Source organism: Cupressus sempervirens, chromosome 4, assembly GCF_028749045.1.
Source record: "Cupressus sempervirens isolate cs-2001-9-10 chromosome 4, ASM2874904v1, whole genome shotgun sequence".
Taxonomy (NCBI): Eukaryota; Viridiplantae; Streptophyta; class Pinopsida; order Cupressales; family Cupressaceae; genus Cupressus; species Cupressus sempervirens.
The window spans coordinates 703,015,362-703,042,927 of NC_143121.1; the positions used below are offsets into that span (position 1 = coordinate 703,015,362).

Consider the following 27,566-nt stretch of genomic DNA (forward strand, 5'->3'; position numbering starts at 1 on the left):
TATAATAGGGAAATATAGTGCCCCACAATCTTCAACTAAAATAGTTGTTTTTATCCCATCCTATTAATAGTCCTCCAAAGAAAATAAAGGAAGTATTTTTTTATGGGGAGGGGGTGCTAATGTTTGGGGTTGGGTTAGTTTATCCACACTATAGTTGTTTGAGAAGCCTACATTCACTCCACTAATAGGAAAGGGGACAAATTCAAGGGCTAAGAATGTGGCTTATTAGTCTCTCCCATCACTCTACGTCTATTAAGAGTTTTCAATGCAAAATTTGTGTGATACATGAAGTTTTATTGATTCATGGTATGTTGGCTTATTAGTCTCTCCCATCACTCTACGTCTATTTTAAGTTTTCAATGCAAAATTTGTGTGATACATGAAGTTTTATTGATTCATGGTATGTTAAAAATCACATTTCAAGTTCCTATACAAGCTATTCATTTGAGCATTAAATTAAATCTACTATCATTCCAGATGATATCTGGAAGCTAAAAACAGATCTGCACTGCCCAAAATTGACCTGAATTTCAAAATCAACATGTCCTTCAAAACCTGAGACAGCACATTGAGCACATATAATTGTGTGCAACTAGGCAACTAATTTTATGCAACATCAAAATCTTATTCCTCGTCATAGCTCCAAAAGCTAAATAAGCCTTTCACATTTAATTTCCTAAATTAAAATTTATTATTTTGTATTTAACCCAACTGAGGTATCATGTTAATCGAGTGTTTATTGGTAGTAGTTGAATGGTTAGGGATAAGTATTCTCCTTTTACAGATATATATAATAGAAGGTTTTTATGTACATGCTTAAGACTCGAAGGATGTTTCAAACATCCTGATCTAATTATGTGAGTAATCTTTGATAGACCAATGTCCCAAATTTTACAAAACACTACAACCACATCCTTTCATTCTAACAAAAATAATAGATTGACTTTCAATTAAGTAGTTTATTAAATAGATCTATCATGTGGACTTTTCACATTTTGAAGCTCTAATTTATTGACATCACGTCTTTAAATACATCAATTATATCTTTCGTGGAATTACTGCGCTTAATAGAACAACTCTAAACTTTATGCTTAGAAAATATTCATTGATCCATTGCCCCAGTTGATGCATACTGTGATGGAAACTATTTGAGTTGTCAGTAACAGTGTCTACAATAAACAAAACTTTTAATATAGCCAGCTATCTTCTAGTGATTCAAATGTTAATGAGCAGACCTTGTGTTAATGTGGCTGCCAAAACAAATACAAAAACAACAAAGATTGTTTTTTAATCTAGACCTTTATGCTACTGTAACTATATTAGCAAATCTACAGGAATCAAGTTACCTTTCTGATACCTCACAGATTTCAAACAATGGCAAGAAAATAAATAAATGTTTTGGTAAATTAGGCCAGAGAATTACTTGTAAAATCAGCACTAGTAACCATTTTATTCCAAAATGACTTCCCAGTTGACGCATTGGGAACTCAAGTAAATTAAAGTAAAATACAGGCAAGTTTATTTATCTTCATTGCTAGTAAATCTCAATGTGCACATACCTCTCACAAAAAAATAGAAAAACAATATCAGCACCTTTGACATGCTATGTATGTTCTTGAATTATCAATTTATTACCAAAACCCACCTAAATTTGTCCAGAAAATGTTCTAAAAATCAGATGGCCCATCCCTGAGAAGAATGTGATGCTTCCATAACTCCATTTCATCTGGTCACTTATCTCTCTGACATGACCTGGACCGCAAGGAATGAAAATTGTCAAATTCTTGGATGACGCCCCATCATCTTTCATGGTGTCAAAGTATTGAGACACCATCACTAAATCCATAACATCCCTGGTAGAAGTACCAGGCACCTTATGTGAAAATTCTATCACATTTTCTCGTAGCCCATCTGTTATTGCTTGTCACTGCTGTGCAACCCCGACACCAGTAAGATATTTTGCCTCAGCTTCCCCTTCTGCCTTTTTGACTTGCAGTATCTTGTCCGGTTCACCTATACACATTTGCAAGATGCATCCGTTGGGCTGCAAAGAAAGATCCCCTTAAACCTTAGAGCTTTGGAGTAAACTTTGACCATGAGGAACACAAATTTAGAAATTAAAGATTGGACCCCCTCCCCCAGCTATAAGCTCTATAGAGTAAGGGTAGTGTAGGATAGGCTGTCCATGTGTGCCTTGTGAGCATGTACATCCAAATGGCCAGGTCAATACTCAAAAAGCACAACATCAGCATATCATAAGTTGTTGAAAAACTTACTAAAATAGCATTATATTTCAACCATCAAACATAAAGTTCTATTTTGACCATATATGCTATTCCTTCTAATAATAACAAATTTCAAGCATGCAAATGCCTACAAAAGATAAGACAGGGAAGCCATCATACCTGCATTGATCTCATTCATTGCCCTTTGCACAGGACCTGGAGTAATATCAACCACCAGAATCTGCTCTATGTTATAGCCATATGATCCCATTGCCTGATTGGGAAATTAGCACCCCACACATCAGGTACTCTTCAAAATGCACTTTAAGTCCTTTCAAAATGTATTGATATACTAAGAAACGCATAAAAATACTTCCATACCATATGCTAATCTTGCTTGGTGTTCATTAAAAATATTAGACACATAATGTCCTTAGGTTGGCAGCTACTTAATGGGACTTAAACAAATTATTTTTTTATTTTCATCCCGATATTCTCTTAAAAAATACAACAAACATAAAGTTATAACAGATCAGAGGTGGTCTCTCACAAGGCAATTCCATTAAGAACTGAAATAGACCAAGATTTCCAACAGATCAAACTCGGAAGTTCTAAATATTAGTAGAACACCTTGAAAAGTACTGTTTGAAACAATTGTCTGCTTTTTTTCTAAAATAGTATATCCATCATCCAAATGCCACATTTGTATTTTCTCCTTGTTGAAGAGATAAGCAGGAAAATTGAGTGTAATTATGAGATTAGATTGTCAAAGCTATTTAAAAGAAACTTTGAAAATTGGGTATGTCGACACTAGTATGTAAAGAAATATCTAAAATCAATAGTGAATAAGAAACAACCATGAAACCCTGAACTAATTATTCAGAGGTCCAATAGCAGGCCATGAAAAATGAAGAATCGTCAAGACCCCATAAAGAAAATGAGAAATAAGCACACATTAACTTTTCGAGTTCCTCCAACACAGCTTGTGCGATATCACCTTTTTGCTCAAACAAATCATCTAGGCCCATTCTAGGAACATTCGCTTGCACCACGACAATATTATTCATGAGAAGATTGCTTCACTAACTTGATTTACCAGGCAAACTTGTGAGAACAGAGTAGATGGGAAAATTTATGAGGAATACCATCAAAAACATAAGCTTGAATTTGTTCTTCAGGATTTTGTAACTCATAAAATGCGTCATCAGCATTCAGTTTCACAACACAGAACTGGACAGAGCATAATAATTGCACAAAGACATTGTCCTGCAAACAATTCCACATTACCACTGAATAAGAACATTTGTAACGATGCATACTGCTTAAAACCACTGAATATATGTAGCAATTGACAATTGAATCTTAAACCATCTGACGATCTTTTGAAGAAGCCAGTGTTTCCTTCATCTGAGATAACGTTTTAACACATATGTTGTGTAAATGAGGAGGGCAATCCCTCCCCATCCAACATATGCATGCGTTAAACAATCTGCTTTGCCTAACCTAAGTTGCATATTGTATTGAAGGATTTGTAATGATAAAAGTGGCTAATGAACTCAACATTGCGCTGTAAATATCTGTGCACTGTAAATTCTCACAGAAGAGAGACTCGTAGAATAATTAATTAGAAAATTATAAACCTCTTTCCTGAGAATTTTAGGGCAAACTAACTATTTTTAATTGATTTTTTTTCAGTGAAACACGGGGACGCGTCCCCCCGCTAAAACCGGGCCACACTTGAGATGGGGATGCACCTGAGACAAGGGGACATCTCGGCATCTCGGGTGGCGTCACTCAGAGCACCACCTCTGCTAGAGACGGCGAGACGTCCCCCTGTCCCTATGGGTGTGGGGAGACGTGACTGCATCCCTTTTGGGTGCGGAGGGGCGCCTGGACTTCCAGGGGATGATCATTGATCGTTCATTTGGCATTTTGATTTGGACTCTCGGAGACTTGTAGTTTTTGTTTGCATTATATACTTATTTTGATATCATGATTCATGGCACATGATACTTATTGCAATCATCTTTATGTCATGATTCATGTGATCATTGATTAGATAGTAGATACTCATACTATTGACCTAATATATATTATATAATTTGACACTCTTTCATTTGCTGATGTTCAAATGTTCATTGTTTGATCATGAATCATGATGTTCCAGTTCAAAACTTCAATGCAATATTCAATGTTTAAGTTTTTGACATCTGTATATCTTATATTGTAGTACATCTTTTCATAACTAGCATTTTAAGTACCATATGTATAGTATATAGTATATACACCCCTGCTACCCCCGCCACTACCCCCATCCCCCACCGTCCCCAATTCAGGGCCTTTGTCCCCTCGTCTCGGAAACTTGCCCCCCTATCCCACCGTCTCTTTGTCCTACAGAGCGATGTATGTTTTTTTTTATAGTTACTCAAATTTTTGGTAAACAACATGAGATAGTTTACAACTTCCATTATGATTATATATATTTCATGTCTTTTTCTCAGGGTTTTTACATACGTAGCTTAGTGTGAGTTGTTCTCAAATTCTAAATCCAATTGTCAAAAAGTGTGGTGTCTTTCAAGTCAAGTTCCAATTTTAGTTTTGTCAAACCAAATGTTTATGTTTATTATTTTATATTGTGTTATTCAGTTTTTTTCCTTCACAAATTCGCTTCTATACTTATGTGATCTATGCAAAATTGTGTGTGTATTAAGTAGCTTCTATTTATCTCAATTATTGTGCATTTGATGTTAATTGACTAAAAGATGCATGAAAAAATCTTAAAATCCTTAAAAATCTTTGAATTTCATGGGTTTTTATTTTTTGAGTCCTTGCCGAATCTAGTTGTCGAGTCCAAGTCCGAGTCAGATTTTGACTTTCTAAGTCATAGGCGAGTCTAAGTCATGTAACACTGAGTGAGACCTAAAAAGGTCATTCTATCACTTGCAAACACAAAGAATAGAGAAAGAAGAGTTGAGGGAGAATATTGGGGTTTTGGGAGATAAATTAGCAAATCAGTTGGCTCTCATCTATCGGTTGCTGATTATTTGTGCCACTTTGTAGCTTGCATATAAGCATTGGGAGGAGTTAAAAGAAGCATTTGGAGGAGGCTTCTTCAAACTTGTGGTACATTTCCACTTCTAGAGCAAATTTGAAGAGGAAACACACATTTTTTCCTTGTTAATTTGCAATTTTTTTTAAATTCATGAATCTTTTTTTATTTGCACGTGTTTGGACTATTTAGATTAGTGTTACCAGCCTCGGAATTGGCTCAGACTCGGTCAGGCTCAAATTGGGGTCGAACTCGATCTCGATGGTCGGACTCAGCAAGGACTTGGCAAATTAAAAAACCAATGAAATTCAAAGATTTTAAAGGTTTTTTCATGCATTATTTAGCTAATTAACATCAAATACACAATAATTGAGATAAATAGAAGCTACTTTGCACCCATATACAACTTTTCATAGATCACGTAAGTATAAATACAAATTTTTGAAAGAAATTACATCAAGTTAACCTAAATAACATAATAGAAATTTAAAATATAGTGTAACTATCAAATGTCTACAATATCCATAGACTATGCAATCCATGGAATCAAAACTTCAAAACATATATCAAAAGAAAGGCTCATAGTAGCCTATGTCTTCCTACGAGTACACCTAAGATAGGTCATGGAAGCCTCTAGAGTCATCCTCTCTCCCTATGTCTGAGGTTGAACCTCAATGACATGATCATCCTCCTCATTCTCATCCTCATAAATCTCATCATCAGAGTCGGATCCATTAGTCTCGACCTCAAAGTTTTGCACTAGGTCTCCTTGTGCTCTAGCCTCCTCCACCACCATTGCCACTACCTATGCCTCTCAATCCACTTGATCAACCCACTCCAAGTCTTCTACAATATCCATAGAATATGCAATCCATGGAATCAAAATTTCAAAACATATATCAAAAGAAAAGCTCATAGTAGCCTATGTCTTCCTACGAGTACGCCTAAGATAGGTCATGGAAGCCACTAAAGTCATCCTCTCTCCCTGAATCTGACGTTGAACCTCAGTGACATTATCATCCTCCTCATCCTCATACTCATCCTCACAATCCTCATCATCAAACTTGAATCCATCAATCTCGATTGCAAGGTCCTGCACTAGGTCTCCTCGTGCTCTAGCTTCCTTCTCTACCATTGCCACTACATCCACCTCGCAATTCACCTAATCAACCCAATCCAAGTCTTCATCACTGAAGACAGGATCATCAACCTCTATGCTCTACTTTGCTTGTTTATCAACCCTCTCTAATATAATGGGAGATGTCAATGCCCAAAATCTGTTTGTGGCAGAAGCGAAGGTTGTAGTAGACAAAACAAGATCATTCAACTTTTTTGCAGTCAACCTATTGCGCCTCTTCGAGTGTATATGCTCGAACATAGTCCAATTGCGTCCGCATCTTGAAGCACTAGATGACTAGCTCAAGATACGAACTGCAATCCTCTATAGCAACTTACTGCCAAACATCTCCCACTGTAATGGGCACCCCTGAATGTCCCAAAAACTAAACCAAATTGCTGAAAGGAATTATGTCAAACAGTTTGCATTCAACTTCTTATTTCTCCGTTTAATGTTTTAAACCCCTTATAACTCCGGAAATCAAACGTTTATTTGTTTGTTGTGTTTCGTGCATGGAATTGGCATCATACAACATAAACAAGAAAGAAACTACAATAATATGCAAAGTGGAAATGAATTGTTGCTAATAAAATGTTATTTTCAGAATTCATAAAACCAAATACATGGCAGATTTATCAACTCACTAATTACTTCAGCAGTATTGACATAATACTCCAGCCCATGCTTTCGAACTTGCTGCTACAATACTTTGTCCTTCAATCAGTGCACTACCTTCGTAATACCATTCCCTCAAAGCGGCATAAGCGTCGGACAAGTAGTGAAGAAGATATGAGCAAAATACCAAATCTGTCTGTAGCCGGAAATGCAACTAAACTGCCTGATAATGAAGCCAATAACAAAGAATTCCAAAGGCCAAACCCCAAGGGAATGACGTCTAGAATGTTACAAGAGAGGATAGACGTCCTCAAATGCCAAGAACGGAGCTGCAACTCACACACCAATTTCTTCTCATATTCAACCTGCCTAATGAAGCCACAAATGCTTCCTTTTATTCTATTTCCAAGGGTCCGCTCAACTCATATGGGCAATGTGGGATAAAAGATGTGTAATATATAAAACATATATTAAAATACCCCTTATGTCTCCCTTGGGTACACATCACCATAAAATAAATATTAAAGTAACACTTTAATATTTTACAATTAAATTAGAAGTTACTTTAATAAAACTTCAGGCATTAAAATGTATTAGCAATCGGACTCCGAATAATGCGAGTGATAGCTCACCGGAAAGCTCTCACCGAGGAGTATCGAATCCAATCACCAAAATTGACCTGCATTGTGTCCTGCCGACTTACTAAAAATAGTAAGTATCCTTGATACTAAGTAAATCAACTTCGTTTTGGCCCTAACTGGAAATGACTAGACCAAAACACTCCAGGATCCCATTAAACCCTTCGTTAGCCCTCGGGACCATGTAGAACAAGGCTAATGCACACACACTTGGTCAACTGCTAAAATGGGGACATTACAATCCGCCCCCCTTGAAATTGCTTGTCCTCAAGCAATCTCAGTCTAGCCTGCTGAATAACCTGCTCACTCTCCCATGTAGAATCTTCCTCCGGCAGGTCTTTCCATCTGACCAAATACTCCTTCACTATCCTGTTTCTAAGCTTCCTCTCTCTGGTGTCCAGAATAGCCTCGGGTATTAACACAAGCTTCCCCTCCTCATCCAAAGGGGGTAAATCTACAGAAGGCACTACACTCTGACCAATGGCTTTCTTAAGCCTAGACACATGAAACACATTGTGCACTCAATTGCCCTTTGGAAGCTCAAGCTCATAGGCGACTTTGCCCACTTTGCGAATCACCCTGTAGGGACCATAAAATCTAAGTTTCAACTTTTCAGCTCCGCTCTTCTTGAGCGATGACTGTCTATATGGTTGTAGCCTCAAGTAAACCATATCCCCTACCTCGAAGCTACGCTCTATTCGGTGCTGATCAGCATACAATTTCTGTTGATTCTGGGCCTGCTGTATATTCTCTTTGAGCACTTTCAAGATGTCCTGACTATCCTGCAATAAGTTTTTGGCTTTGGGCACTCTACTGTCCCCCAAAACTAAATCCATGAAGCTAGGTGCTTCATAACCATAGAGTGCCATGAAAGAAGTCATCTTGATGGACATATGATAAGTGGTGTTATAACAATACTCTCCCATATGCAACCATCTGATCCAAGCTTTTTGTTGTGTAGTTACATAGTTTCTCAAATATCCTTCCGCCCATTTATTCACAATCTCTGTTTGCCCATCTGTTTGCGGATGATAACTAGTGCTAGGTGTAAGATCTGTACCACACAACCTAAACAACTCTTGCCAAAAAACACTCATAAACTTACTATCCCAGTCGCTGACAATGAATCTGAGCAGCCCATGTAACCTGAATATCTCTCTAAAGAAAAGATCTGCCACCTGTGTTGTTGTGTAAGTGGACGAAATAGCAAAGAAGTGAGCAAACTTCGTCAAGCGGTCCACCACCACATAGATGCAATCCCTTCCCTGCACTCGTGGTAAACCAGTGATGAAGTCCATCGAAATACTTTCCCATTTCCTATCAGGAATGGGCAAGGGCTGTAATAAACCTGCAAGAAATGTGTGCTCTCCCTTATTCTGTTGACAAACCACACACTCCCTGACATACCTCTGAACATCATCCTCGAGCCCTTTCCATGAAAACCGCTCTCGGATCTGCCTGTAGGTCTTGAAGACCCCCGGATGTCCAGCTGTGAGTGCATCATGAAATGCCTTAAGTATCGCCTCTCTCAAATGTGATGACGAAATCAAATAAACCCTGTCTTGAACTCTGATCAATCCATCTATCACCTCATAGCGATCATCCTGTATGGTACCTAAAATCAATCCAGAAGCCCAAGCATCTCCGACATACTCTGCTATAATCCGATCTCTCCAATCTCCTGAAATCTCTGCCAGAGCACATAAGTGAGGTCTTCGAGATAAGGCATTAGCCACCACATTTTTCTTACCTTTGACAAACTCTATGTCAAAGTCATATGCCTGCAATTTAGTCACCCATTTTTGTTGCCGGTCATTAAGATCACGTTGGCTCATGAAGTATTTAATATTGTTGTGATCAATCTTGATCACAAAACGTCCACCAACCAAATATGATCGAAATTTGGCCAATGCATGCATTATGGCCAACATCTCCCGGTCATAGACAAAATAACTTTTCTCAACTCCCCGGAGCTTCCTACTCTCGAATGCGATGGGATGCTTCTCCTGCATCAATACTGCTCCAATCCCATCACCTGATGCATCACAATGAAGCTCAAAAGGCTTCGTGAAATCCGGTAGAGCTAGAACTGGACATGAAGACATTACCTGCTTGAAATGCTCAAAACACCTCTGTGCTGCCCCTGTCCACACGAAAGCTCCTTTCCTGGTAAGATCTGTCAAGGGTGTAGCAATCTGTGAGAATCTCTTAACAAACCTCCTATAAAACCCACATAAACCAAAGAATCCCTTAAGCTGTGTAAGGTTTGTGGGAGTAGGCCACTCTACAATAGCTCTAATCTTTTCGGGATAGGTGGCATCATGGCATGGTGAATTCCTCATAGGATGTAATCTGATTATGCCCCAAAGTCACCATGCCATGATGCCACCATTCATGTGCAACGCCATCCAAGTGCATAGCCGCATACTTGATAGCCTCCTCCTCAGGCATAGGATTTAGCTGCAAGTATGTATCTACCTTCTGCACCCAAGCTCGTGCAGTCATCTTCCCTGAAGCATCATAATAAGGTAAAGAAAGTTTTCCAACTTTCTTCCTCAATTCAAAGTTTTGATTCCTCCCTCCTGCTTTAGGTATGTGTCTCATCCTCAAGTCCATATAATCTCTAAGGGAAATATCCGCCTGAAACTCCGGTCCACTAGCCTCCCAGTCCCTCCTGAACTGGTCCTGTAACTCGGTAATCTGCGGTTCGTTTACTGGTTGAACCGGATCTCTGGGTGGGAAAGTGGGTAGAAGAGGTCTCGAGCTCGTAGTCCGTGCTGGGCGTGCAACGTGTCTAAAGTTATCAGCCTCATTCCCATTGTTGCCGTGTCCATTAATGTTATTCTCAGGACCATTGTTGTTGTTTCCCTCGTTGTTATTGTTTCTGTTGTTGGCATCACCTGGATTAATATTGACACCCATCTGTCTAGCCATGAGCTGCAACATCATGTCCATTCGCCTATTCTGCTCCTGCTGCATACGCTGCCCCTGCTCTAATGTATCCAGTAACTATCTGAACAGTACCTCTCCCTGATCTGGACCAGCATTTCCGCCTCCGCCTAATCCTGTATTCCTGTCATCTCGATCACCCATATTATTGTCCTGATCACAGAATATCTCCTTTGTGTCTGTATGGTTGGATTCAATGTCCACCTGCACGGATGTACTAGACTGTTTGCTTTGCAAGTCTGAAATCCTATTTTGTCTTGCTCTAGTATCGCGGAAATTATAAGACCCCTGTTGCATGCTCAAACACAAATGCTTAGCCTGTGTTTTTATTTATTTCTGATTTTAGTGTTTTGACATTTCGTCAAACACTTTTTCCCTCTATCCGGCTGTTCCAAATTCCCTATAAGACCTCCACAGGATGGTAGGACTAATAGCTCTGATACCACTGTAATGGGCACCCCTGAATGTCTCAAAAACTAAACCAAATTGCTGAAAGGAATTATGTCAAACAGTTTGCATTCAACTTCTTATTTCTGCGTTTAATGTTTTAAACCCCCTATAACTCCGGAAATCAAACGTTTATTTGTTTGTTGTGTTTCGTGCATGGAATTGGCATCATACAACATAAACAAGAAAGAAACTACAATAATATGCAAAGTGGAAATGAACTGCTGCTAATAAAATGTTATTTTCAGAATTCATAAAACCAAATACATGGCAGATTTATCAACTCACTAATTACTTCAGCAGTATTGACATAATACTCCAGCCCATGCTTTCGAACTTGCTGCTACAATATTTTGTCCTTCAATCAGTCCACTACCTTCGTAATACCATTCCCTCAGAGTGGCATAAGCGTCGGACAAGTAGTGAAGAAGATATGAGCAAAATACCAAATCTGCCTGTAGCCGGAAATGCAACTAAACTGCCTGATAATGAAGCCAATAACAAAGAATTCCAAAGGCCAAACCCCAAGGGAATGACGTCTAGAATGTTACAAGAGAGGATAGACATCCTCAAATGCCAAGAACGGAGCTACAACTCACACACCAATTTCTTCTCATATTCAACCTGCCTAATGAAGCCACAAATGCTTCATTTTAATCTATTTCCAAGGGTCCGCTCAACTCATATGGGCAATGTGGGATAAAAGATGTGTAATATATAAAACATATATTAAAATACCCCTTATGTCTCCCTTGGGTACACATCACCATAAAATAAATATTAAAGTAACACTTCAATATTTTACAATTAAATTAGATGTTACTTTAATAAAACTTCAGGCATTAAAATGTATTAGCAATCGGACTCCGAATAATGCGAGTGATGGCTCATCGGAAAGCTCTTACTGAGGAGTATCGAATCCAATCACCAAAATTGACCTGCACTGTGTCCTGCCGACTTACTAAAAATAGTATCCCTGATATTGAGTAAATCAACTTCGTTTTTGCCCAAACTGGAAATGACTAGGCCAAAACACTCTAGGATCCCATTAAACCCTTCGTTAGCCCTCGGGACCATGTAGAACAAGGCTAACGCACACACACTTGGTCAACTACTAAAATGGGGACATTACACCCACCATACATATGAAATCAGTTCTATAAATCTGACTATATTAATCTAGATTCTAGATTCTAAAGTGGTAATAAAATAGAATTTAAAATTTGCAATCATATATTTTTACCAGGCATTAGTTTTATCCGGTTTTTCTTACGCAAGTCTCATGAAAATAGGTCTCCTAGTACTTTCTTGTACATCTCTATCTCATGGACTATAATTGTTCCAACAGTTGCATCAAGTGACATTCTCTCTATAACATCATAGAGGCCACTCAACACCCCTTCATCTGCCTTAAATTTGGGCTGAATTGGTATACTAGATTAAGAAAGTCAGCAACTGCATGTATAGGTCTATGAAGTATATTCTTCCATCGCTTATCAATGACATCCCATATGGGACCATATTTTTCGTGATTCCCTGCATAAAAAGCTCGAATGGTCTCTTTTGCACTATCCATGCCCTCATAAATATAAACCATTGAGGGCTTTTCTCCATTAGCAATCCGTAGGATAACAATAAGAGGATCTATGAATAGTAATCATTGTGAAAAACAAAACATTAAGCTTTAAGTTTTCCTTTTAAAAATGAACAATGTCAATGTCAATGAATATAAACAAGTGTTTAAAACTTCAACAAAAATAGTGAAATGAAATGGAAATGACCACAAAAAGGAAAATTACCTCCATAATTTTCTTGGCGGGTTTCCAAAAGCCACTCTCATCAAAAACCCAATCAACCACCTCAATTGTTGCATTGAGCTTTGCATATGATGAATTTTTTCGCTCCTCACATACAAACATACCTTTCAAACCAGCCTTTGCATTAAGAAAAGAATTCAAGGTGAGAAAATTTGTTGCAAATCTAGTGACCGCTGGATGACATAACTCTTTTTTCTTTGTGTGTCGTCGCCTCATAAGGTTGAGGATCCAAGCATGATTATATATGAACTTGCAAACATTCCTTGCTTGTTCTACACATTTTTTTATCCAAAGAATTTTACCTAGATCCTCCAACATGAAGTCAAGGCAATAGGTAGCACAAGGGGTCCAAAACAAGTAACCATTCCTCTCCATAAGAAGTTTACCAGCAACAACATAATTTGTTGCATTATCTGTCATAATTTGCACCACATTCTCCTCACCCACCTCCTTCAACGCTTATTTCCATTACCTCACAAAGATACTCAACATTTTTCATCTTCCCCGAGGCATCAATTGATTTCAAAAACACTATTGAACCTGAGAAAAAATTAAAAAAATTGGTACACATTGATCAACCAATTTACTATTAAATTACTAAATTCTAACTTTCTAAGTACAATATTGAATTACTTGATGAGGAGATAAGAAAATTCAGCACTGTTTATTTCTTCTATCAATCCAACCATTGGTCATGATGGTGCAACCCTTTGCAACCCATACTTTACATTGCTCCTCAATTTCAACTTTTACATCAGCAACATGATGGGCCAAAATAGGACTTTTTAGCTCCTCATCATTAGGAGCTTTGAATCCTGACCACAAACAATAACAACATCTATGGCAATTTGCCAATAAGGAGACCTAAAAGTTAAAACAAATTAAATAAACAATATAAGTATACTTAATAGGCAAGCAAGGGAAGACATACGAATTAAAAATTAAAATTATAAGTACTTTGTAGCATTAAATGGAAGGTTGTTGTAGAAGAAGAAATCTCCAAGTGCCAACTTTGCTTTCTCATGCTTCTTATTCCAGCCATGCTCTCAAGCAATAGTTGTGCACCTGGAGTTGTGCGTGGAACAAAGGTAGAATCAAGTGAGGATCTTTACGCACCCAAGGCCCAATGCTCTCAGTTTGAGATGCAATAGTAGAAGTTGGAACTAGAGGGTGATGGAAGGTTGTTGTAGAAGAAGAAATCTCCAAGTGCCAACTTTGCTTTCTCATGCTTCTTATTCCAGCCATGCTCTCAAGCGATGGTTGTGCACTTGGAGTTGTGCGTGGAACAAGGTCGAATTAAGTGAGGATCTTTACGCACCCAAGGCCCAATGCTCTCAATCTGAGATGCAAAAGTAGAAGAAGTTGGAACTAGAGGGTGACCATGTCGATGATAACATTAAGAGCCCTCTATACTTCTAGTTCCAGCTAATTATATCATCTCTTGTTTTTTTTTTCTAATTCTTTTTTCTCTGTAGATTCCTCTAAAAGAGCTTGCATATCACAAATAACATCTTGAAGTACCTCCTTGCATTTTTTGATATCACGCCTTGGTATATGTGCAAGGTGATATTTCAATCTATTAATGCCTCCCCCATTATATGTTACCATACAATACCAACATGTCACAACTCCTTTCTTATGCCCAGGACTAGCATGGTTCCAAGCCCTATCTCTTGCTACTGCACTAGAGCCAGCATCAAGAAAATAAATATACATGATGAGACATGATGTTGTTACTGTTGCAATATACCACAAGTAAATAAATAGACATTTAGAATATAGAAAAGACAATTTACAAACACTAGGTCTGCTTGCTTTACAAGTTTTTCATCACCAAAAAATAGAACAAACCTAAAGAGTCCAAACACATGCAAATAAAAAAAGATTCATGAATGTAAAAAATTTGCAAAATAACAAGAAAAAAATGTATCTTACCTCTTCAAATTTGCTCTAGAAATGGAAATGTAACCCAAATTTGAAGAAGCCTCCTCCAAATGCTTCATTTAGCTCCTCCAATGCTTATATGCAAGCTACAAAGAGGCAGAAATAATCAGCAACCGATAGATGAGAGCCAACCAATTTGCTAATTTATCTCCCAGAACCCCAATATTATTCCCTGAACTCTTTTTTCTCTATTATTTGTGTTTGCAAGTGATAAAATGACCTTTTTAGTCTAACTTATGCTTTAGAATGTTTACATATCAAACAAAACAAAAGAAAAATCATTAAAACCAATTTTATTTTTTCCTTTCTGGATGTTGACCGCTGGTCAAGTTAGGCTGACAAAACTCAGTGAATCAACCTTGTCTCGGTCAAGACTCGACTGAGTCTGAGGCAAAAGGCCATTGGCCTTGTTTTGCTCGACTCGCCTTGGGACTTGTCGAGTCCTATAACACTGGTTTAGATTTGTTCCATTTTATGGTGATGGGAAACTTGAAAAATAAGCAGTCCTAGTGTTTGTAAATTGTCTTTTCTATATTATAAATGTTTATTTATTTATTTATGGCATATTGCAATAGCGGCAACATCATGTCTCAACTCGAGGGTAGTGGAACTAGGCCTAAAACATACCCTAATGCTGACCTTAGTGCAGTAGCAACGGATAGGGCTTGGAAAGATGTTATTCCTGTGTATAAGAAACGAGTTGTCACATGTTGGCATTGTATGGTAACATATAATGGGGGAGGCATTAATAGATTGAAATGTCACCTTGCACATATACTAAGGAGTGATATCAAAAAATGCAAGGAGGTACCTCAAGATGTTATGCGTAATATGCAAACTCTCTTAGAGTAATTTGCAGAGAAAAAAGAATTTTAAAAAAAGCAACAAGAAGAGATGACACAATTAGCTGGAACTAGAGGTGTAGAGGACTCTTCAAATTATCATGGACATGGTCACCCTCTAGTTCCACATTCTTCTACTATTGCATCTCAGACTGTGAATATTGGGCCAAGGGTGCATAAGCAATGATCCTCACTTAATTCCATCTTTGATCTATGCACAACTCCAAGTGCACAACCATTGCTTGAGAGCATGGCTTGGAATAAGGAGAAGTATGAGCAAGCAAAGTTGGCACTTGGAGATTTCTTCTTCTACAACAACCTTCCATTTAATGCAGAAAATTACTTAATAATTTTAATTTTTAATTTGTATGTCTTCCCTTACTTGCATAATAAGTATACTTATATTGTTTAGTTAATTTGTTTTGACTTTTAAGTCTCTTTATTGACAAATTGTAATAGATGTTGTTACTATTTGTGGTCCGGGGTTTAAAGCCCCTAATGATGAGCTAAAAGGTCCTATTTTGGCCCATCGCGTTACTGATGTAAAAGTCGAAATTGAAGAGCAAAGTAAAGTATGAGTTGCAATGGGTTGCACCATCATGACCGATGGTTGGATTGATAGAAGAAATAGAACACTGTTGAATTTTCTTGTCTCCTCATCAAGTAGTTCAATATTGTACTTAAAAAGTTAGAATTTAGCAATTTAATAGTAAATTGATTAATAATTGTGATTGTAATAAATTTCTTTATTTTTTCTCAAGTTCCACAGTGTTTTTGAAATCAATTGATGCTCGGGGAAGACCAAAAATGTTGAGTATCTTTGTGAGGCAATGGAGGAAGTGTTGAAGGAGGTGGGTAAGGAGAATGTGGTACAAATTGTGACAAATAATGCAGCAAATTATGTTGCTGTTGGTAAACTTCTTACGGAGAGGCATCGCCAGTTGTTTTGGACCCTTTGTACTGCCTCTCGCCTTGACCTCATGTTGGAGGATCTAGGTAACATTCTTTGGATTAAAAAATGTGTACAAAACGCAAGGAATATTTGCAAGTTCATATATAATCATGCTTGGGTCCTCAACCTTATGAGGCAACACATAGAATAAAGAGTTGTCTCGTCCAATGGTCACTAGATTTGCAACAAATTTTCTCACATTGAAATCTTTTCTTAATGCAAAGGCTAGTTTGAAAGGTATGTTTGTATGTGAGGAGTGGACAAATTCATCATATGTAAAGCTCAATGTAGCAGCTAAGGTGGTTGATTGAGTTTTTGATGAGAGTGGCTTTTGGAAACCCTCCAAGAAGATTATGGAGGCAATTTTCCTTTTTGTGCTCATTTCTATTTCATTTCACTATTTTTGTTAAAGTTTTAAGCACTTGTTTATATTCATTGACATTCACATTGCTCATCTTTAAACAGAAAACTTAAAGCTTAATGTTTTGTTTTTCACAATGACTGTAGTTCATAGAGCCTCTTATTGTTATCTTACGGGTTGTTGATGGAGAGAAGCCCTCAATGGGTTGCATTTATGAGGACAAGGACAGTGCAAGAGAGGTCAATCGACCTTTTCATGCAGAAAATCACGAAAAATATGGTCCCATATGGAATGTCATTGATAAGCAATGGCACAATCTACTTCATAGGCCTATACATGCAACTCCCCACTTTGTTACTCTAGCATACCAATTCAACCATAACTTTAAGGCTGATGAAGAGGTGTTGAGGAGCCTCTCTGATGTTATAGAGAGAATGTCACCTAATGCAGCTATTGGAACAGTTATAGTCCATGAGATAGAGATGTATAAAAAAGCACTAGGAGGTCTATTTTCACAAGACTTGTGTAAAAGAAACCAAATAGAATTGATGCCTAGTAGAAATATATGATTCCAAATTCTAAATTCTATTTTATTACCACTTTAGAATCTAGAATCTAGATTGATATAGTCAAATTTATAGAACTGATTTAAAATTTTCTCGTTTCAAATGTATGGTGGGAGATGTTTGGCAGTAAGTTGTGAAATCTACAGAGGATTGCAGTTCGTATCTTGAGCCAATCATCTAGTGCTTCAGGATCCGAACGCAATTGGAGTATATTTGAGCATATACACTCGAAAAGGCACAATGGGTTGACAGCAAAAAAGTTGAATGATCTTGTTTTAGTTCACTACAACCTTTGCTTCCGTCACAAATAAATTTTGGGCACCAAAACATCTCCCATTGTATTAGAGAAGGTTGATATACAAGCAGAGTGGAACAAAGAGATTGATGATCGTATCTTCAATGATGAAGACTTGGAGTGGGTTGATCAAGTAGATCGAGAGGCAAAGGCAATGGCGATGGTAGTGGAGGAGGCTAGAGCACGAGGAGACCCAGTACTGGACCCTGAGGCTGAGAGTGATGGATCTGACTTTGATGATGAGGATTATGAGGATGAGGATACAGATGAGTATGAAGATGAGGAGGATGATCATGTCACTGAGATTCAACCTCAGACATAGGGAGAGAGGATGACTCTAAAGGCTTCCATGACCTATCTTAAACGTACCCGTAGGAAGACATAGGCTACTATGAGCCTTTCTTTTGATATATGTTTTGAATTTTTGATTCTATGGATTTGTATATTCCATGGATATTGTAGACATTTGACAGTTACACTATATTTCAGATTTCTATTATGTTATTTAGTTTAACTTTATGTAATTTCTTTCAAAAAATCGCATGTATACTTACATGATCTATGAAAAGTTGTATATGTGTGCAAAATAACTTCTATTTATCTCAAATATTGTGCATTTGATGTTAATTGACAAAATGATGCATGAGAAAAACTTAAAATCCTTAAAAATCTTTAGATTTCATGGGTTTTTTAATTTGTCGAGTTTGACCGCCAAGATCAAGTACGAGCCCAATTTGGCCCTGACCGAGTCCAAGCTGAGTCTGAGACTGGTAAAATTGGTATGAGACCTTATATGATAGTAGAACACTCTTTGTAACTTTAGTAGGACTATACACTTACTTGAAATTCTTAATGATAACTAACCTGATTACATAATCTAAATCTAAATATAAAGTTGACAGTTTGTATTTTTAAGTAAATATTACTCCATACCTTATTTGGGAATTCCAAGACAACCTAGATTAAGTTCCAATAGGCCAGGTACATTACACTCTAAATGTTTCCACTGTTGATGCATTGGTTGTTTGGCCAAAAACTAAGGCACAGAGATGGACAGGCTGCATAATTTAGAAAGTCAACTAAGCGTTTTTAAGTTGTGACAACCTAAGGAGTCTAAGATCAAGGAATTTATATTTGGTTAGACAAAACTTTGTGTCTTTTGCAGAGGAACACTCCTCAAAGGTCACAACAATATTTAGAGCACTTCCCTTCACTTTCTAATGCAACTTCTGCTAGAAGTGAGAGGGTAAAATCCAAAAAGGCAAGATCATTGAGACAAGAACGGGTTTTTCAAAAGGAAGCCCCTTAGGAATATTTCTACACAATAAGACTTTACTATTGACAAAGCTTCAAAAGATCTAGAAATGAGAGAAGAAAGGGAGGAATCGTAAAGAAATTGATCTTCCTCTCCAGCAAAAAAGTATAGGGAAGATGATAGGTGTCATGCAAAACATAAAGCGAAAAGAAGTTGTACAAATATTCTTAATTCACATTCCCTTCCAAATACAAGTTTGATAGTTCAGAATTGCAGAAAAATCAAACAAGCAACTATTGCAATCTTTGATAAGAATAAGGCAATTTAATCTTCTCAATTCATTTTTCTTTCCATTGGGCCTCTAAATGGTGGGTGGCTACCTCCATAGCCAAATCTGACATAGTATTAGAGTGGGTTGAGTGCCTTTGTAAGCCATTTTGGAAAATCTTCAATGCAAATATTGTTAGAGAAATTGCACGATTATCTAATTAATTTTATAATTAGGCCCTTTAAGAGTGTTTTTATCTTTATAGATTGAACTTTGTTTAGCACATGTTGTCTCATACATTATGATGTCAATGCCTATGAAGGTCTCTTTTAATATTCCTCTAGGGTTTTATCTTTGTGATTTTATACATGTTCATTGCATTCATTGTAATCTATCCAAATCATTTATCAATCAATATCAGATTCCTCTTTGGATCAATCTCTATCAAGGTTGCATAGCATCAGTTATGGCTTTCTCTTCAAATGTCACAAGCATTTTGGTTGCAAAGGATTTATAAGAGCCATAGGGTTAACTTTAACTCCAACATTGTATCAAAGCATCCAATCTGTAACTTTCCTACTCATTTTTTGAGAGATCCAACCTTGAGGAGGAAAAATGGCATATCTTGGAGAAAAACATTTTTTGGGTTTTCTTTAAGCTCTCATTTTATCAAAATTCGTCAATATTTACAAAATAAAAGAAAAAGATTTAACCCTTCCTTTTTTGTAAACTTTTGAGACAAAAAAGATTTGGAGGTTTTGTCTATAGCTCCAGAAACCATTAGGTATTTGTCAGATTTTACATACAATGAGAAAATTTTGCAAACTCACATATTGGGTGCATCACTTTTGCTGGTTATTGACCAGATAAATTTAGCCTCTTTATGTTGCCATAATTTTGCATATGATGCAAAAATTGCACATAAAAGATATCATTGGATTCATATTCAAGATTTTGCTCCAGATTTTTGTTATTCTTGGTCAAATTCATATCTTTGTTTTATGCTTTTGAGCTCATTTCTTTTCACCAATCTCTCCAATTTTCACAATTCTTGTAGAGTTGGAAAGGTGATTCACAACTTCTCATATCCATATATGCATTTTTTCCAAAATATTACCCAAGTATATTTTATTCAATTTTTTTAGTTTACTAGTCAATTGGTTGGACATTTTGGCACTTGAAAAGTTGAAAGCATTTGTTTGTGTCACATGTCATCATTAGATCCAGTTTATATGCATTGCACTAAGGTTATTTAGTTCTGACATTATCATTTTGAAGAGTTATCACAGGTTTCTTTGTTCATCTTGATATTGTCATCATGGAAAAAAGTATGTTAGGGCAGCATCCTAACACATCTCAATTGGCTAGATCTTTTGCCTTATTTGTTTAGATTCATACCTAAATCGACCACACAAAGAAGTAGATGATACATGGGATATTACCATATACCACGTTGCATGAGTGATTTGTTCTGGTGTTGATCATGACACTATATGGACTATATTGGACCTTAAGTGTCCCCACAGACTTTGGACTAGACTTTGGGGCATACATGGAGACCCTCATATCTCTCCATTCCAAGAGGAACTTGCAGCACATTTGTCTTATTCACCTTCCATATGCAGATTATTTAGAGGATCTTGAGTATAACTCAAGTCTTGCATGTTCCAATGGATATGAGACTTGTCTTCATGTTTCTAACCTCATATTGAAACCCCATCTCAATGTTCATCTTTTGATGTTCCTAATCATCTAGGCATTGGAACATCATGGCCCCATTGATTCAACATAGCAAGAAATTCATCTTCTAGACATAGTTAATAGGGATTCATATCTTGCACACATATCGTCCTTGTTGTGGAGACTCAAATTGCAAGTCTGAAGGATTTTCTTGATATTCATTTCCTTTTTTCTGACAACCAGATCATTACTATTAGCCCATCATATTCATTTCTTCCAAATATAACTATGTGGGATTCATAGTTTGCAGCAATGTTATTCTTGTTTGTGAAGTATAAGATTGCAGAACTGAAAGATTATCTTGAGGACATTCATCTCCTCATTGTTGATAGCAACATCAATGTTGTCAATCAACCTTCATTTCCCACAGAGCTTTCTCTGTAGCAGTTTTTGCAGAGTCTAAGTTTGCCATAAAATACCCTTTCTTTGGACAAGTAACTAATTGGCTTGTAGTGTGGTGCAATGGCGTGGTCATCTTGTTTGAATGATGAAGAATGATCAGTTCCACCTTTATGAAAAATGTTTCTTCCAGATCATTCTCTTTTTTCTACTATGAACTTTATTTTCTCTATCACCATGTCCATGCCATCACAAACATCCCTCAAACATGATACATCTAATCAGAAAACCCTGGCATACCCATGATAGGCTCAATGAAATTCATACACATCCCCGACAAGCCACCATCGTCAACCAAGATCAATGAATGAATTTGATTGCTCCCAAGAACCCCATTAATAACCATGGCACCCAATGCCTCTCGCACCTTCAAAACTCATCATATAGCAATTGTACGCAATGCAAATCAGGTCTCAACAACCTAGGACAATGTTCATAACATATTAAGAATAATTTTTTAACGCATTAAAAAATATGATAAATTTATATACATATTGAACATGTTATAAATAGAAGTAAATAAATAAATTAAATTTACCTTCAACAATTCCAATCTCTAGAAAGCAAAGTAACAAGAATCGGAATCGGATCGGAATAGGCAAGGCCGAATCAAATCGTGAATCGGCCATGAATCGGAATCGAATCGGCCATGAATCGGAAAATTTTAAAAACCCTTGAAATTTAGTGAGTAACTTATTTCATAAACCCTTTATCACTGATTCGATTCACCGATTCACAAAAAATCGTTTGGCTTGAATCGAATCGCCAAATCGCGTGAATCGCATGAATCGCCGTGATTCTTGGAACTATGCTAGAAAGTCATGATAATTGCTTGCAACATTTGATGATTTGTCACAAACATCTAGATCTCCTCACCCTCTTGGTATATTGCTTTCACCCACTCTCATTTGAATGTCAATTGCTTGCATCACCAAGACAAGAGTGTCATTGGTGCATGATATCATTTCTCTACCAAAGCACATGTGGCCCTACAACTTTTTACATTGTCCATAATGCCTTGGACTGCATTCTCATTACCCACCACACCTCTATGAACTCAATGAAGATTTTGGAAAAGAACTCTACATCTTCAATTTATCCCTCACAATCAACTGTCCTCCAAAACATTGCCACTTTGGGGGACACTAATAAGATTTATTAATGGACAGTTTTCGCAATCTTTCCATCCATCAAAATCAATAGACTTGTAATTCAACACAAGAATCTCTAATTGGTTTCTGTGATGTCTTCACAAATTTCTTCTCTTTTATAGTTACACATAAGGTGGCATGCACCTTTCCATACCCAAGACTTGTAAAAAAGGAGGTGCACTATTAATGGTCGGCATCAACTCTTGCCAATATGGTGATTTCACCAAGTTGAAAGGAAGACCATAGGCATAGATGCAATGTGCAATTTTTTCTTCCACAATACCTCTTGCTTCCATTTTAAAATCCTTGTCCAAAGGAACTCTTTTGCAAATGTGAGTTTCTACTTCATCTTGCATAGAGGGTATTTGCAAAGAGGAATGTTGAAGGCCATTGATGAATCCAAGATATGTCCTAAAGGATGCAATGATTCAGAGGCCGGTAGGATTCCAGCTCTGATGGCATTGTAAAAACCACTAAACTATCACCAAAAGGCCATGCACTCTTCCTCATACACATTCTGCCAAACACTTTGCATGCTTCTTTAAGAGGTTTTCTTTTGCAATTTTGGTATGACTGACATACATTCATTAATGAAAGATGAACTAAAATTCTAATAAGGAGATCTGCAACAATAATTTTGAAAACACGGTTATTTAAAATTTTAAACAATCCATGTCTGACCTTGTTTATTATCATGAAAGACACTCATACAATACAGAAGTCTAAGAATGTTTTGAGCATAAATCTGAATATAGATGTCTCTAAATCTGCAGGTCTGTCATCAGCTACAGTGTTTCAGAAATTGCATCATTCATACACAGTGCATTACTGTTGAACTCAGATTTTACACACAGTTTGCAAACCAAATAGAATTCCTATCATTTAACTAGGACAATTCTGAACTCTTACAAACCAGGGCAAAACTGAAGCTAAACCCTTTGAGCCTTTAAATGGACTTCTGAACATAACCAATGACTTCTAAATCTGCACTTCTTCACACATCAATATCTTCAGATGGGTGCCTCAAACTCATGCAATTACTTGTAATAATACTAAATCAAGATATTGCAAGATCCGGAACTGTGTATAACTATGTGCACTGTCAATTGGAAATTCTCTTATTAGCAGTACCATACGTGTTGCACCTAACGGTAAAATACCCAATAACCCATTTAATGGAGTAGCTACCGTTTGGCCTATGAATCATTCAATTAATGGCTGCAACTCCCCTATAAGCATCCAGATTCCTTCACTCAAGATTTACAGATTGCACTCTTTCCTCCATGTTCTAAAATGAGATTGCAACAGTGGCAGGGCTATGTTAGTATTCTAGAAAGGTACTGTAACCATACTATAGCAGGTACTGTAGCCTGCAACCCTTGAGACTTTTCCTCCAAAGGTAGCGACCTGAAACCAATTTGAGCGTGGCTAGCCCAATTCAAATGCAGTAAGATCTATGACCACATTCACTCAAAGTAAAACTCAATTCAACAACACAAAGCTCAAATCGTTAAAATTGAACAGCTAGCTATCTCCTCGAGGACAGAAAGAGAAATCCCTTACAACATTTAACGGTGGAAACCATATGCACATAAAATGGTGCAACGCAACTCATGCATCGTGTAACAAATTTGAACATGGCCATGACCGATTCAAAATTCGTAAAACACTGACCTCGCTCATTCAAGGTAAAACCCAATTGAACGAAATCAAAACCCAGGTCAATTATACTAAACCGGTAAACGAAAAAGCAATGCATACCTTTGTTTTGGTCTCAACACGGACGTCCAGGGAACCCATTCTCCCACAAAGGGGTCGAAAAAGTGCAGGCCTGGCTCTGCAAGCTTCACAAACCGACCCCACTTCTCTATAATTCCCACAGTCGACTGACCGATACACACCAAGCACAGACAGTCCATTTCTGCAAATTCAGCTCTTACACCTTTTAATTTCTGTGCTCACATAAAACGTGGCTTTCTGTAACTGTGGTATTCCTACTTATAATGACCGAAAAAACGGCTTTCTCCGTGTCCAAGTTGACGGGACTGAATTTATATATTGGTTTGGTCTATGAAGCCCGTAACGGACCATTTTATGTATTAATTTCTAGATGTCCCCTCTTATTTTGAGTGTAACTTGATGATAACGGACCATTTTATGTATTAATTTCTAGATGTCCCCTCTTATTTTGAGTGTAACTTGATGATACCGGTTTGATTTTTTAAAGAATCTCCTTCTTGAATACAACGATCTAAAAGTTAGCTTTCATCTATGTGTCTTTGGTCTATGGGTGAAGTTGAAAGGCTCTTAAAGAATCTATTGGGGATCAAGTTTAGTTGAGTGCATGGCTTCTACATTGAAAAGAAATGAGGTTAGGATCATGCCATGGGCTTGGCGGAATGGATACTCCTTAGTCCTTGGCTCTTAGCCAAAGAGGTTTAGTCGTAAGGCTCGTGCTCCCATTTTGGATAGCTACAAATATTTTGTGGAGGACCTCCATAAAAAAAGTTAGCTATCAAGATAGTAGTCTCCTCACTTTCTTCTAAATTGTCCTCTCATTTTATGAGTTGATTCTCAAGACATTAATATAGTTTTTTTTTTAATCGGTAAAAGGGTGAAGTCTTGTATATTATATAAAATTACATAGTCTTCATTCAAACGGGCACTAATAGGTAGGAAAGAAGGGAAAAAAAAAACCTCCAACCTTGTCGGGGACCAAAGTCCTATACAAAGTACAAAATAAAAGGAGATTTGAATAAAGTTAGGTTGCACCTTTATTTAAGGGCATTAAGTCCCCTAACATTCCATGATGTCAACCTCATTGCTCTGAGGGAAGACTCTTCCCCTTCACAACTTTTAATAATTCATGAACCTTTTTTTGATTTCCCACCTTACCATTTGCAGTGCTATATTCAGCTAGCATTTTCCTTCCTCTTTTTTTATTATGTTTACCACAATGTGGAGCTCCTATACCTTCCCTTTTACGAGCTAGTCCTAATGAATCCAGATTGTTCTTAGCATTATTGAGATCGAGTTCAATTGGTTCATCATCTAAGACTTTTTCTTCTTCTCTTATCTCCTTAAATATCTAATCACTTGAGTTTTATTTCTCCCATGGTACGTGTTTCCTCGACATTTCTATATTTTGTTTACTTGTTACTATATTTTTATTTTTATTTTGATCAAGATGTTCTTGCACACCAAATTTTTCCCAAAAAAAATTTGGGGCTTCCTTTATGTTTCCCATTCTGGTAGTTAAATTTGAATCAACAAGTGATTTGAACTCTTTCTTATTGATGTAATATTCTACTTCCAAAGGGACGCAATTCCAACTCTTATCTTTACTTTCATCTTGATCTTTGTTAGAGACTATACTTTCAAGTGGGTCTTTCCCATCTTAAGGTGTTTGCCAAAACTTATGGAATTGTTTCTTAGTCTTTTTTACTCTTTTTCTAAATGTGATGTGTCTTAAATGTATATTTGATTTTGAGTGAATAGGGTTGTAATCCTCAATAAAAGAATTTGTCCTTGTTTTTGTAGGGTTTGAGACAATATCATTATCCTTATAATGCATGTTTAGATGATTGGTTGAGACTTTGGCTTTGCAGCAAATTACCTTCATCCATATTATTTGGTGTTTCCAATGTTCCTTCCCCCTCTTTTAAGACTTCAATCCCTTTTTGTGCATCTATGTCTGCATTGTCTACTGGATCACTTATTTCCTTATTTAGGAGATTTAATTCCAGATTTGGAAATTTTCTTATTGATCCTTCTTTGTTAGTTTTTTCTGCAAGAGTGATAAATTGTTTGACTTATGCTCCTTATGAACTTCCTCCTGGAGTATGATTTGATCACTTATGTCATTTTTTTGATGAGTAAACCTTTTATAAAGAAATAAATTGATTTTGTGGTCTTCAATCAACAATCTTTTTTTAATGCATTACTCAAATTGTTGCATTGTTTGCATATTTTCTTCAATTATGTTAATGTTAATTCTACCCAAATCTGCATGGATTATCTTTGACCTAATGAAGCAATTTTTGGTTGTTTAAAGCTCTTGAATTGGCCTAGAACTTTCTAAAAAATCTCCTTATATTTCCTTTCTATTGTCATCATGGTCATTTGAGAAACTACATAGATATGTCCCTTCCCCAAGTCAATCTCACAACATTTGATTGATCTAGATTTTCTTGTCTCTATCTAATTTGTGTATTTTTATTTCTAATATATATCATTAGAAAAAGATCCTTTAATAGAGAGTTAAGAGCTAAATTTTTAACATTGTTGGTTTGTTGGTAATCGATTTTCATGATTCCCTTGATATGACCTTCAAATATTGTAGCTTTTAGATTGTAAATAGATGTATTTGTAATTAATGTAATGGTTTTAATATCAAGAATACCTATTTCTAGATTAATGAGCATTTTGATATCATTACACTTGAAAAAGTTTGATTCTACCCTATGAGTTCACCTAAAGAGGATCAAATGTGTTTGATATATCTAAGTGATTGATTTTTGGAGAAATAGAATCAACCAAAACCCAAGTTGGGACTAGATATTTATGAGCTATGGATTTGCTAAAGTTAGGTTCCCAATTTATAAATTTAACAAAATAGCCCTTGAAAAAACAAAAGGAAAGCAAAAGAAATCTTCTTTAATTGATTTTTTTTGCAATGAATGTAAAATAATTGATTAGTTGCAGAAGACATACTTACTTGTTCTTCACAAAATTCTTCAAGCCATCTAATCATACTTGAATTTTAGAGACAAGACCATTCCAAAATATGAAAAGTCCCTACTCTTGACATTCTGACCATCTCTCTTCACTTACTTTATTGTTGATAATGAGAATATTATCAGGGTTTTAATCCTTCTTTTATCATTCTTAATGCCTGTATTTGAAAATTTAAAGATGTCTAGCTTGTAATATTGGT

The 27,566-nt window shown here is 36.7% G+C and overlaps 1 protein-coding gene across 2 annotated transcripts; it reads right to left on the reverse strand.

Moving 5' to 3' along the window:
• Positions 1-2,453: 2,453 nt before the first annotated feature.
• On the reverse strand, positions 2,454-24,699 carry LOC149563200 (hypersensitive-induced response protein 4-like). Of its 2 annotated transcripts, XM_089826571.1 has the most exons (3): positions 24,392-24,699; positions 14,793-14,887; positions 2,459-2,499 (listed from the first exon to the last, which is right to left on the reverse strand). In XM_089826571.1, exons 1-2 carry the CDS (start codon positions 24,547-24,549, stop codon positions 14,857-14,859), a joined length of 189 nt encoding a protein of 62 aa, XP_089682697.1. In that variant the 5' UTR covers positions 24,550-24,699; the 3' UTR covers positions 2,459-2,499; positions 14,793-14,856. The 2 variants fall into 2 exon arrangements, with proteins under 2 accessions (XP_089682698.1, XP_089682697.1); XM_089826572.1 differs by lacking the exon at positions 14,793-14,887 and having other exon boundaries at positions 2,454-2,499; positions 24,392-24,694.
• Positions 24,700-27,566: the final 2,867 nt, after the last annotated feature.

Bases quoted from the DNA above. Each gene is read 5' to 3' on its own strand.
- LOC149563200 (XM_089826571.1), bottom strand. From the start codon at position 24,549: ATGGACTGTCTGTGCTTGGTGTGTATCGGTCAGTCGACTGTGGGAATT. The intron at 14,888-24,391 runs GTATGCATTGCT...GCCTCTTTGTAG, and splicing joins GTGTTGAGACCAAAACAAAG to CTTGCATATAAGCATTGGAG.